The 12,558-nt window shown below is 44.7% G+C and overlaps 2 protein-coding genes across 2 annotated transcripts in view; one reads left to right on the top strand and one right to left on the bottom strand.

Moving 5' to 3' along the window:
- The window catches only part of Cstl1 (cystatin like 1), a 16,124-nt gene extending 13,215 nt beyond the window's left edge, over window positions 1-2,909 (top strand). The window contains exons 4-5 of the mRNA XM_005365477.3: window positions 1,899-2,009; window positions 2,617-2,909. Of these exons, the coding sequence (XP_005365534.1) occupies window positions 1,899-2,009; window positions 2,617-2,712 (207 nt within the window). The 3' untranslated portion in view covers window positions 2,713-2,909. The remainder of the gene's footprint in view (window positions 1-1,898; window positions 2,010-2,616) is intronic.
- Window positions 2,910-7,919: 5,010 nt separating this feature from the next.
- On the bottom strand, window positions 7,920-10,589 carry Cst11 (cystatin 11). Its single transcript, XM_005365475.1, has 3 exons — window positions 10,285-10,589; window positions 9,480-9,584; window positions 7,920-8,097 (listed from the first exon to the last, which is right to left on the bottom strand). The coding sequence occupies exons 1-3, from the start codon at window positions 10,510-10,512 to the stop codon at window positions 8,014-8,016; spliced, it is 417 nt and encodes a 138-aa protein (XP_005365532.1). The 5' UTR covers window positions 10,513-10,589; the 3' UTR covers window positions 7,920-8,013.
- Window positions 10,590-12,558: the final 1,969 nt, after the last annotated feature.

Below are 12,558 nucleotides of genomic sequence, written 5' to 3'. Positions count from 1 at the left end.
CCAGGCTTTAGATTTTATATGGGAATCTTTCAACCAAGACCAAAGTGAATTTTCTGTCTGCATCTCCCCTAGAGAAACTCACACTGTCTCATTTGGCTGAACCACTGGCATTTGGGCAAGAAGCAGGGGGCTCACACTCCACTACACACACAGTTGTCTGATCTACACACTCCTCCTTGGAGCCAGACCTGTGACTGTAATCGCCAAATTCCCTTAGTGTTTCACTCAAGTGTGAGGCTTCTCTTCCCCAAAAGCCCTTCCAACCTCCTCCTCCTTTGTCTTTAAAGCCTTAGGTTTGATCACGAGAAAGAGAAGACAAAGCCTACATGGGTGCTGGCCCTGGCTTGTGTCTTTTTTTTTGTCCTTTTTTAATTTTTTTTTTAACTTATTTATTTATTAAAGATTTCCGTCTCTTCCCCGCCACCGCCTCCCATTTCCCTCCCCCTCCCCCAATCAAGTCCCCCTCCCTCCTCAGCCCGAAGAGCACTTAGGGTTCCCTGACCTGTGGGAAGTCCAAGGAACTGGCTTGTGTCTTGTCTGTGGCTTACCTGGATTCATCATCTTGCACAGATTCAGGGCACAGTGGGTATCATTTTGAGTGGAAAGCTCCTGGAGATAAAGCAAGAGCTTCAGCACATGACCTTTCTGCTGTCCTTGGCTCTCCCAACATCACAGCTGGTCCACACAGTTGGCAGAAACCTTTAGCAACTTAAATATTTGAATTCTCTTAAGCTATCATTGTGTGGCTTTTCCTGGGGTGACTTGAGCAAGCAGAGGATACCAACATCAGACCAAAGAAATGACTCCAACCAAGTCTAGCTTAGTTTACTAGTGGGTTTGTGGAGGATACTTAAAAACCATGAATGGCTCAAAAGCAGTTATATCCCCCCAAAAAAGCCCATCTCAGCAAGAGTGATAACTCAGGATGATGATGGTATCTTGCAAGTTCCTGCAGGTGGCTCAGCTAGTCTAAAAGTCTCTGTAATGACCTTGGGTAGGAGGTCTTACAGCCTTGTTAAATAAATCAAATAAGATTCCTGAATCTTCTGAGGCAGCCTCTACTCTCCAAAGGGAATGTTTCAATTGGGAGGAAATAGCTATGCAATAGATTGGGTTTTCTTCCCGCCTTAGTGGAAGTGTGCCTGTTTTGCCCAGACTCCACAAGCAAACTGAATGCTTGTGTGGACCCTGCAAATGAAGAAATGGGGGCTGCTACGCTACTTTCTCAAGGTTTCAGAGATAATATATGGGGAGCAAAGGTCTGAAATCAATTTGGCTTCCAAGCTCATTTGTAAAGATTTCTATTTTTATGTGTATGAGACTTCTGTCTTCAAGTACATGCACATAAGCACACCACATGTGCTTGCAGAGACCAGAGGAGGGCATTGGCTCCCTAGAAACTGGAGTTGCAGGTGGTTGTGAACTGCCTTGTGGTTTCTGGGAGCCAAACTTTGGTTGTCTGCAAGAGCAACAGGTACTTTTAAGCCATCTCTATAATCAATATTTAGATGTGTTGTTAAATTGTCTACTTTCTGATCGTCTGGGATGGAGAGTAAGGAGGGAGAAAATGGCTACCCAAACTGGAAGAAACAGAGCCAGGTAGGTCCTCATTGCATTATGAGGACCGCGGTGGTCACCAAGCAACCCAGCTTGTCTCTTCATGACCACCGGTGGGAGACAAGAAGTACTATGTGGCTGTCACAGCAAAGTCCAGAGCACAGGGTTGTGGTTGGGACCTTGGTTGCCATTGAGACTTACTCAATGGGAGGGGAAGAAGGAGCTGAGTTTTGGTGGATGGGTTCCGAGAAAAGGAGTCATGCTTAGCCCCTCCCTCCTAGAGAGGGTCAGACACAGGATGCTCAAGAGTGGAAATGAGCGATGCAATGGCTTCTCCACAGCTGAGCACAGGAGTGGAGTATTTAGTCACCGTCAAGATTGGCAGGACCAAATGCAAGAAAAGCGAGGCAAGCAATGCTTCCTGTCCTCTGCAAAGCAGCAAGCTGAAAAAGGTGAGTTGTGGGGCTCCTCTGAGAAAGCCTCAAGGCCAAGGATGGGGAGTGAACACCTCAAAGTGTGAGAATCAGGGTCAGCAAATTCCCAGCCTTAAGGCTACCTGACCCTTCTTGGTGCATCCCAAGAAGGAAGAAGGCTGTTGGCCTGGGCAGTCTGGCCACCCAAGTAGACACTGCGCTGGATCTAGGTTTCTGCTTCTCCCCATGGAGCCCCAGGGCACAAGTGATGTTTGTTTCTCCTCAGGGCCTTTGCTATTATCTTGCTCTCATTCTCTGGGTCACTGAAGACTGTTCCCATCTCTTCTGTGTCTTCTCAGTTCTCTTGTCCCTCTCTGTGTTGCCTGGCCCCTCATCAGACAGGTGGTGGATATGAGTGCCTTTCTGTCCCAGGGCGTAGGTGCAGGGGTGGGAGATGGGGGAAGGTTGGCACCCCTTCCTGGAATCCTAGGTCGTGCTTAGACTGAGGGCTCCAGAGGGCCCTGTCATGGGTCTCAGGGGAGCAGTTCCTTTCTGGGTTCCCCAGGGCCTGAGGAGCTGCAGCCTTCTCTTCCACCTTTGAAAACCATTTTCCCCAAAACTGACTATCTTCTTTCTTCTCCCACAGAGCCTGATTTGCACGTCACTGATATACACCGTGCCCTGGGTGAACTATTACCAGCTCTGGAACAATTCCTGCCAGGATAGCAAAGTGCCCATATAAAAAGCCCTGATGACACCGAGATGCCTGCGTTGTGTACTGGTTTTTATATAACTCTAAGAGGACTCATGTACCTCTCTGTGGTGTACACACACACACACACACACACACACACACACGCACACACACACGCTCACTCTCTTTCACAACACTGACACTCAACAGCATACATAGTAACAGCACCTTTATTGACATATATATTTCCCATTCACGCTCAATATCTGTCTCTGAGTTTTTATTATTTATGCTGCATCTGCCATGTCTGAAGTCACAGGCAGTTGTAAACTGCCCAGCAAGAGTCCTGAGAACTGAACTCAGGTCCTCTGTAAGAGTCTGTGTGCTTTTAACTTTTGAAACATCTCTTCTGCTCACTGCTTTGAATTTTTTTTTAAAAAAATCAATTTTCTTTTTCCCACCCCACCTCCCTTGCTTTTTAAATCTACAAACAAAAAAGATCAGGTAAGCAGGAAGCAGGAAGGATAGGTGAATGCAAGTTCTGATCCATTAGGACTCTCAGATGGAATGGTTCTGTATATCCATCCCCACTATAGTACTTACAGTAATCTATATGAGTAACAAAATCATATATGCACACACACGCGCGCGCGCACACACACACACACGCGTGCACACGCACACAACTGATCCCCACTGGGTGTTCTGTTTTCCTTAATTATGGAAATTTTGCCATTAGAGAAAACCAGGGGAAAGAAACAGGGCACTCTTCTTTGCTACCTTTATAACTTCTTGTAAAAATACGATTATCTCCAAAATACATTTCAGCCAAACATGACTGAAAAATCTAAGAGACTAATGGGCGCAAATGTTGCATGTCTGTTTTTTTCTGTTGTTTGTTTTTTTGGTTTTTCGAGACAGGTTTTCTCTCAAAGGGCAATCACTGTCTGGGGATGAAATAGTGCAAATGTGCCAATAGTGTGGATGGGATCCCAGTGAATTACCACCATGGCTTCCACCAAGTTCCTGCTCTAGGCTACATGTGTTTTGATGCCTGCCTGCATCACAAGCTTTGCTTTCAGATTCTGTAACAACTCCAAGAAGGTGTCCTGTTTTCCTTGGCTGAAGAAGAGAAGTTGTAGATTAGTGTGCTCCCAGGTATTTGGAAGGAGGAATCCCATCTGGTTCTCCCAAATTTTCTAGAGTTTTGATGAGGTGAGAGGAAGCCTAAAACGTCATATCTAACCTTGACTTGGGGAGCCTTGACAAGACTTTTGTTCATACAAGATCACACTTCACATTTGTAGGTCTGCTGCTTGTGTTCTGCAGACTTACCCTTTGGAGTATGCCAGCCCATTTCCCCATGTGCACGCTGTAGCTTGCTCTGAATGAAAATCACAGTGCTTGGAGCCACCCTTGGCGAATCTTAACTGGATATATATCTCAACTCTATCAACTGCCTCACCCTTGTGGTGTGGGTGTGTGTGCATATATTCTAAACTTTACAATGGCAGAGGGGTCTACTAATGGTATTAAACCCTAGGCTTTTGTTGAATTCCTTTGTCAATTTTAATTTTTTTTTTTATTTGTGTCTGTGAATCTCTGTGCTAACTTTGCATGCCAAAGCCCATGAAGGCTAGGAGAGGGTGTCAGGCTCCCTGGAGATGAAGGTTGTGATGGCTGCAAGCAAGGAATTGAACTCTGGTCCTCTGGAAGAGCAACAAGTTCTCTGAACCACCAAGTCATTTCTCCAGTCTTTTTACTGGAGTCTTGTCACGAGATCTCTCTCTTTCTATCTGATGTGAATGAGCACACGTGAAGTACTGATAGTTCTCCTGAGACTATAAGGGAAGAATTGTGTGGAAGGAGCCTGGGGACACTGAGGTCCCCAGCTGAAGTTTTGGAATGTCCCCACTGTTAATGTGCTGCCATGGAAGGTGCTCCCAAACTCCTGTGGAAGACATAAATTTACATCACAAAGAAGAGATGGGACCCACTGGGACTTGTAGGAGGTTACTGGGTCTCTCTGTCCACATAACTGGATAAACTCACTGGTCTGATAAATGCATCAATGTGTTAGTGACTTAATGAACCATCTTGAATGCCAGTCAGATATGAAAGCCAGTTTAGATAGGTTTCTGCCACTCCCTGCCTCACTCACCCTGTGATGTTCTGTTATCTCCAGTCTCTGCCAAAAAGAAGGCTACCACTAGATGGTGCTCTTTAACCATAGACCAGAACTAGGAGTCCAACTAGTTTCCTTTATAATTTACCAGTTTATTTTATAACATACAGGGCCCAGTTGTGTTTCTGTTGTCATACACTCAAGGATGCGATGACAATCTTTGGAATGTGGTGATTCCACCAAGGGTCACACTCTTCAGGAGAACAAGAAGTTGAGCAGGTTTGGGGTGGCCCTGGGGGGAGTTAGGGGAGAAATGAGAGAGGTGAATATGAGCAAAATAATTGGAGGCATGTATATAATTCCCAGTTGTGGTGGTGTGTGCCAGTAAGATTTGCTGAGGGAGGTGAAGGTAGGAGGATCAAAAGTTCGAGGCCAGCCTGGGCTACACCTTTAGCCTGGTCAGTGGTGTTGCACACCTTTAATCCCAGCACTCGGGAAACAGAGGCAGATGGATCTCTATTAGTTTGAGGACAGCCTGTTCTATAGAGCAAGGTCCAGGACAGGTTCCAAAGCTACACAGAGAAACCCTGTCTCAAAAAAACAAAACAAAGAAAATCCCATAGGATTAATGAAAATATATTTTAAAACTACACTTAAATCCTATGTAAATGGAAAAGACCTTGGTCAGAGTAGACATCCTGGGATTACAGTGATACTGTTTGTTTGTTTGTTTTTGTCATTTCTAATAAGGAGTGAGCAAATTGAAGTAGAAACTCTAACAACTCTTCAGATGTCCCCCTTTCAGAATGCAGTGGTTAACAACGGTAACTTCACCTCTTGATTCCTTCTGCAAACAATGCAACTTTCTGCCTTTTATTGTCTAACTTGCAAAATAAGGAACCTAATACATATTTTAAATAATCCCTATAATGTTAAATTTTATATTAATCGTTTAGCATTTTAAAGTTACTTATGTATAATGAGCATAGGAAAAATTGTATCCAGTGTCATGATTAATTCCACAATTTTATTCATCAATTTCAATGTAAGATATTTTATTTTATTATGTGTGTGTGTGTGTGTGTGTGTGTGTGTGTGTGTGGTGTGCGGGTACTCCCTGAAGTCAGAAATCTTGGGTATCTCAGGGGTTGGAATTACAGGTGGTTGCTGCCTGACATGGGTCCTGGGAACAGAATTTAGGTCCTCTGCAAGAAAGGATGCACCCTTAACCTCTGAGCCATTTCTTCAACTCCAGCATGAGATATTTTGAACAATACAAACACATTTTGGCAAGTTATTTAAAACCTGACCCTGAATGATGTAATGTATACATTCATGTTTTTTATTTATTTGTTTTTCAGAATACTGGTGAACACCTTCTAACTTAATCTAAAATTGAAGGAATTTTGCAAAGAGTAGCTATATATCCACCACCTACACTATGCAATTTATACATTTGTATTGGTATTATGCATCTCTGTCCTCATTCTTATATATACCCCACAGTCTCATTTTTTATATGTACTTCAAATTTAGTTGAAGACATTGTGTACTTCACTTCTAAACAAGTCTGATTGTAGATTAAAGAGATATCGTAATTTGTATTTTTTTCCTTTTGAGCTAAATTTCTTTTCTTTCTCTTTTTTCTTTTCTTTTTAAAAAATAATCATTTTTTATTTTACATACCGACCCTAGTTTCCCCTCCCTCTTCTCCTGCTACTCCCCTACCTTCTCACCATCCTATCTCCCACCTACTCCTCAGAGAGTTAACACAGTTGAGGGAGGAGCAAGACCCTCCCCTGTATCTAGGCTGAGCAAGGTATCCCTCCATAGGGAATGGACACCAAAAAGACAGTTCATGAACTAGGGATAGATCCTGATCCCACTACTAGTGGCCCCACAAATTGCCCAAGCCACACAACTGTCACCCACATTGAGAGGGCCTAGTCTGGTCCTATGCAGATTCCCTGTCAGTCCAGAGACAGTGAGCTCCCCCTAGCTCAGGTCGGCTGTTCCTCTGGGTTTCCCTATTGTAGTCTTGACCCCTTTTCTCATATTATTGCTCCTCCCTCTCTCCAACTGGTTCTTAATGTACAATTAGACTATTATTAAAAATCATTTACCTCATTTGTAGTATCGTGTTATCATTGATAGGAAACAGAACAAGACAGAAAGCACAGCTCCTGTGACATAGTGTTTCTGGCTTTTCCCTGACTGCACTCCTTTCTCTTCTAGTGGATTTTATCTCTTTGGTTGATATGGGGAGAATAAAGTGGCATTATGGACTCTGCCCTCTTTCCCACAGGGCAACTATTTCCCTTTCTCTCATAGATAAGACCTCCAGAATCCAATGCATTCTTCTCTGATCCTGGCTGCAGGTGTAATGTGGGGGGAGCCTAGATCTGAGTTTAGTGTTTCCTTACAGAAACAGAAGTCATCTCTCAGCTCTGGACTAGGAGTAAGGTCCTTGTCTTTCTTAGTTTGTGTTTTTCCTCCTTGTTTCATACTTTAGGCGAGGGGAGGGGAGCTATTTGTCAGGCTCCTGAGGGCTTCCATAGTGGGAGTCACCTGTTACTATCTCTGCTGTGCAGTTACCCACTGTAAACATCTCTCTATCTCCTTACTTTCCGTCTCCCGATCTCTCCATGTAGTCTTAAAACCTAGAGTATTTGGTCTGGGGTGTTGCTCAGTTTGTAGAATGTTTGTTTAATCTACCTGAAGTTTTGTGTTTGACACCCCCGCCCCCCAGTGCACTGCATAAAGCTGCATGTGGTGGTACATGCCTGTTATCCCAGCACTTGGGAGGTGGAGGAAGGAAGATCACAAGTTCAAAGTCATCCTTGGCTACAGGATGAGTTCAAGGTGGCTACACAGTGAGTTCTAGGTCAGTCTGAAACTACCTGAGACCTGATCTCAAAAACAAAACAAAACAAACAAACGAAAAAGTCCTAAGGTCCCCTACTTGCCATGAAGCTAGGGACCAAGTTCTGCTATCATGTGGCTGTAAACAATAGGTTCACGAACTATCTGTGTTCCCTCCTAGAACCCCTAGTGGCCCTCCACCTTTTGTTATTACACCTGAAGAATTTATGGGAAAGAAATAGAATCACAACATGAAGAGCATGATGAGAACAGACTACCATCTTTATTGTGTGAGCAGAGGGTTACTGTTGTTTGCAGGGTGACCCCAAAGCTTGGTGGACACAGCTTGCGCTCCAAGACACTCAGGCACTGGTGCAGTTTTTTCTGAGAATTTTGTATCTTTCAAGCCAGGGCATGGTATACACCGAGAAGTAGCACCGGATTTGCTAAAACAAAAGACCAAAACACATATATTAAAAGATGAACAAGAGCCGGGCACGGCGGTACTCTGCAATGCAGTAATTGGGCATCTGAGGTGGGATGTGCACAGTGAGCCCAAGTGGAGTACGTAGTTAGAGTCTCTATAAGAAACACGATAAAGGGGCTCAAATGCACGGTGAGAAGAAAGAGAATATCAGACATGCGGCCGGGGACATGACACTGCCTTATTACCCCTCATCCCAGTCCTGATATTTATGTGATTTTATTTATGTAACAAAAGCATTGTTGTGATTATTCTGGAGAACATCCTGTTGGTGGTCAGGTTTGGAGTAGAAATAGAAGGCCCCACCTGTAGTCCCTGTGGGAATTCCTGGTTCTATTTTCTCATCATTTTCGCTCATATGGTATTTGCCATTCATTATCTTATCTCCCTGGGCTTCTATTGAATCCACACCCCCCCCCTTTTTCTCTCCCTTCTTCCCTTCTCCTCCATAGTTTTCTTCCTCCCCCTGCCTCCATTCTTTCCCTTTTTTCCTTTTGTCTACTTACCTACCCACCCGCCCATTCACAATCTATGCTTCTAACTCCATTCATCCACATACGTATCCTTTTATTCTTTCACCTATTCTTCCTACTGTCTACCTATCTCTCCTTTCACTTATGCAGACCCCTGAATTTTATGTCCTAATATAAAGAGGGAGCCTAGAAAAGAACACATTTGTGTGTTGAGAGCCTCCACGTCATTATTACCAGTTTTACCATATATAGCTTATGAACTGAACAAGAACATGTTGTAAGCAAAAGATGAAGCTATTAATGATTACCTTAAAAATTTAGACATCAACCAGGATGATGCCATCCTTGCTCAAATTCCTTTGAGGAAAGTTAAGAGATGGTTATAGGGCTGTACACAGCCTAAAGGTGTGTGTTGGACACACCCTGACTGTGCTGGATCAGAATGAAGTCTGCAGGGGACTGAGGTGCCTTTGGGGCTTAAGCTCACTCAGCATGTTACCCGCACAGGCTTGTTTTCCTTAGTCTACCCGTGTACCAGTCAAATTATTTTCAAATGCATTTCCCACTTCCTGCTAAAATACAGCTAAGAGTTAACTGCTTCCCTTGGCCTGGGGTGTCCTTCTGTAGTTCAGTCTCCCAATTGTGCCATTTGGATCCTATCTTCCTTCTTGTGATTTTTTTTTTAGCACCAACAAGCAATGGTTCATCTTTTTCTGCCTCTAGTACCCTCTTTGAAAGAGGAGATGCTACCCATGAGATTTTTTTTCCCCACGCAATCTTGCGTGAATCCCAAATAAGTCTGCTCTCACTTATGCTAAAACCAAGAAAAACCCATGGAAAATCGCTTTGTGAGAATGAGCTTGTCTGACACCTTGTAAAGTTCCCCTTCTTGGACATCACAGGTACTCTTCTCTGTCTTGAAGCAGGTGGTCCTTCGCATTTCCACTGTGATGTGTAACTCCATGTGGTCTGTTACCTGTGGGTTGCGAGGGAAAAAGAAATGGAGAATGACCCCTTCTCCCCACTGTGGCTTCATGCCCAGTGCTCAATATACCATGTTCAATGGCAAGGGCACAGCCTTGCACAGTTGTGGGATCCTTGCTCTCCTTCCTGCCTAACTCCAGGCCTCTTTTAATCACTCACCGAAACAGCACCATGACTACCAGAAAACTTTGAGAAGCCACCAAGATTACCAGAAATAATCTTTCTCTATGGGTTCAGACATCCCTTGGACATCATCGAAAAGGCTAATAGTTCCAGGCAGGACCATGTGCACATTTTCTGTGAGTGGCCAGATAATAACCAGGTTCATCTCTGTAGGCCACCTGTCCTGTGTTGTAAGTTTGCAGACTGACTATGGCATCTTGGCCGTCCCAGATGGACATAGCACAGACGGCTCTAATAGCACTACTTTAAGAGGCGCACAACTAGGGTACTTGGTTAGCATCAAAAGGACAGATTCGTCGTTCTAGCTTATGTGCATTGCCCCTAAAACAGCCACTTCCAGATGGGAATGGTAGCTTACACCTGCAATTATAGTACTGGGGAGGCTGGGGCAGTAAGGCTGCAAGGTTGAAGCTAACCTAGTCTGTACAGTAAGAGTCTACCAAAACAAGCATCTGGGATTTTCCTGGGTCCCTCTGTGGAGGAGAGACAGGGAAGCCACACACACTCACCTGAGACTCGATATCCAAGATGCGGATGATCCTGAAGTTGTACAAGTCATCACTTTTCTTGTTGTATTCCTCCGTGACATACTTCAGTGTGCTCTGCACGGAAGAATCCAGCGTACTCATTTTGAGGACGCTTATATATGTCTTCCTCTTTTGTTGGTAGCTGAAGGCCACTAGGGCCACCAGAATGGCCAACAGGAGCTGTGGCGCCTTCCAAGGTCTGGCCATCATCCTTCAGCTGGAGAAGATTGGGAAGAGCTGCCCCCTTCGTCTGTTAGGTCATGCTGACCACGCCACGGCTGTCCTGAGTTGGCTTAAGGAAAGCATGCAGCGACACCCACAGGTCTCCTTTCTCTCTCCTCCCATCTGCCTACTCTAGGGACACTTTGCAATGACTGGCAAGCACACTCCTGTTCTCATTCTTTTTGCATAGTTTCTCTCTCTCTCTCTCTCTCTCTCTCTCTCTCTCTCTCTCTCTTTCACACACACACACACACACACACACACACACACACACACACACACTCTCACTCACACTTTTACTTTTTGCTGGCTTCTCAAGAAACACACACTTCTGGGAAGTGGAAGCTAAGCCAGAGGCCTCTTTCTACTGAGCTTAAATCACGAGGGGCCACAGAACACTTCAGGGAAAGGGAATGGAGGAGACATGAGGGGTACTGGATCTCAGGAAGTATAATATAATCAGCAGGATGATGGAAAGGAGAAGCTTAGGAGAAGGGGCTGGGTTTTGAGGAAGCCCTGCCTGTCCTTGACCTGGCTCTCGAAGATTAGTTCCAGGCAATACATCAAAAGAGCAGGAGACTAGGAGGAGAGAGAGAGAGAGAGATAGAGAGAGAGAGAGAGAGAGAGAGAGAGAGAGAGAGAGAGAGAGAGGGACCTGGAGAGCCTCACTTTTGGAAAGCTAGTGACACCGGAGTGTGGCTGACTCCATGTTTCAGAGAGGTGGCTAGGGAGTTGAAGGAGGGGATGCCAAGACTTTCCTGCCTCCAAAGTCGGGTTTCAGCAAGATAAGACCTCACAGGAGCTCCAGTTTGGTATCAAATGGCAAGGTCAAAGGCACGGAGGCTGGCAGGATGCAGCCTTCTGTGTGACGCCAGCTCATGAGATGTTTGAGTAAGCCTGTAAGGCAGTGGTTCTCAACCTGTGGGTTGTGATCCCCTTGGCAAACCTCTCTCTCCAAATATACTTACATTGCAATTCGTATCAGTAGCAACACTACAGTTATAAGGTAGCAACAAAAATAATTTTGTGGTTAGGGGTCACCACAACGTTATGAACTGTATTAAAAAGTCGCAGCATTAGGAAGGTTGAGAGCCACTGCTGTAGGGTGTTGTTTAGAAGGATACAATCCCAGGACAGGTAGTGAAAGCTCCTAGGGCAGAGGTGTGAGTGAACATACCTGCTCTCACACTGACATGTGCATACATGCAAACGTATGTATCCACACTCACATTGATAGATGCATCTACATACAGACACATGCATCTCCATTCTTACCCTAAGTGCATATTCCCATTGACCATTGTGTAGCTATTTCCTCTGAATTGGAGCATCCTCCTCTTAATGGGGAAGGCTCATTGAGACTAAGGAAGTAGCAAAAATCTTTGAAGTCTGAAAAAGTTCTCGAAGTACCTCCCTCTCGAAGTTATATAAGCAATAACTCCTGGGGGAGAAGAGCCTCCCCAGCCTAGCTGTCTGCAAGTTGTTCAAGCAGCTCAAGGAGTTTCATGAGACGTTGCCCATGTTGGAGTGGGATTTTCCAGGGACAGAGTTCCCTTTAAGTCATCCACACTTCCATAAGTAACCCCTCACCCATACTCCTGAACATTGAAGCATGATTAATAAAAACTCAGAGACAGATATTGGGGTTCAACCTGAAGATCAGAAAAACAAAGCAGCCAGTCACTGGCTCTTACCTCGACCTCAGTGCCAAAATGGTGATACTCCTTCCAGGAAACCTCAGAATGAGATTGTGTCTGAGAGTTGTCTCCTCTCTAGCTCTGGGATTAGGGGCGTGCACCAGTACCACCTGGCTTCTATGGCAAACTAGTGTGGCTACTGGGATTAATGGTGCGTGTCACTGCTGCCTGGTCTGTAAGACTGGCCAGTGTGACTATTTTACTCTCTGATCCTCAGGCAAAGTTTTTTTTTTTTATTAAAATACAAACGAAATGCCGCTACAGAAGATAACACCAATGAAGTTCACAAAACTAGGAGCAGAACTGAAACCAAGATATCTTTTCTCAGTCACAAATG

Source organism: Microtus ochrogaster, unplaced genomic scaffold, assembly GCF_000317375.1.
Source record: "Microtus ochrogaster isolate Prairie Vole_2 unplaced genomic scaffold, MicOch1.0 UNK3, whole genome shotgun sequence".
NCBI classification, from domain to species: Eukaryota; Metazoa; Chordata; class Mammalia; order Rodentia; family Cricetidae; genus Microtus; species Microtus ochrogaster.
The sequence above is the reverse complement of the archived record's forward strand: the minus strand, read 5'-3'. Positions and strand labels throughout refer to the sequence as shown.

Excerpts from the sequence above, each read along its gene's own strand:
- Cst11 (XM_005365475.1), bottom strand. The coding sequence starts at position 10,512 with ATGATGGCCAGACCTTGGAAGGCGCCACAGCTCCTGTTGGCCATTCTG. Across the intron at positions 9,585-10,284 it reads TCTTGGATATCGAGTCTCAG|GTAACAGACCACATGGAGTT; the intron begins GTGAGTGTGTGT and ends CGCAACCCACAG. Across the intron at positions 8,098-9,479 it reads AAGAAGGGGAACTTTACAAG|CAAATCCGGTGCTACTTCTC; the intron begins GTGTCAGACAAG and ends CTTTTGTTTTAG.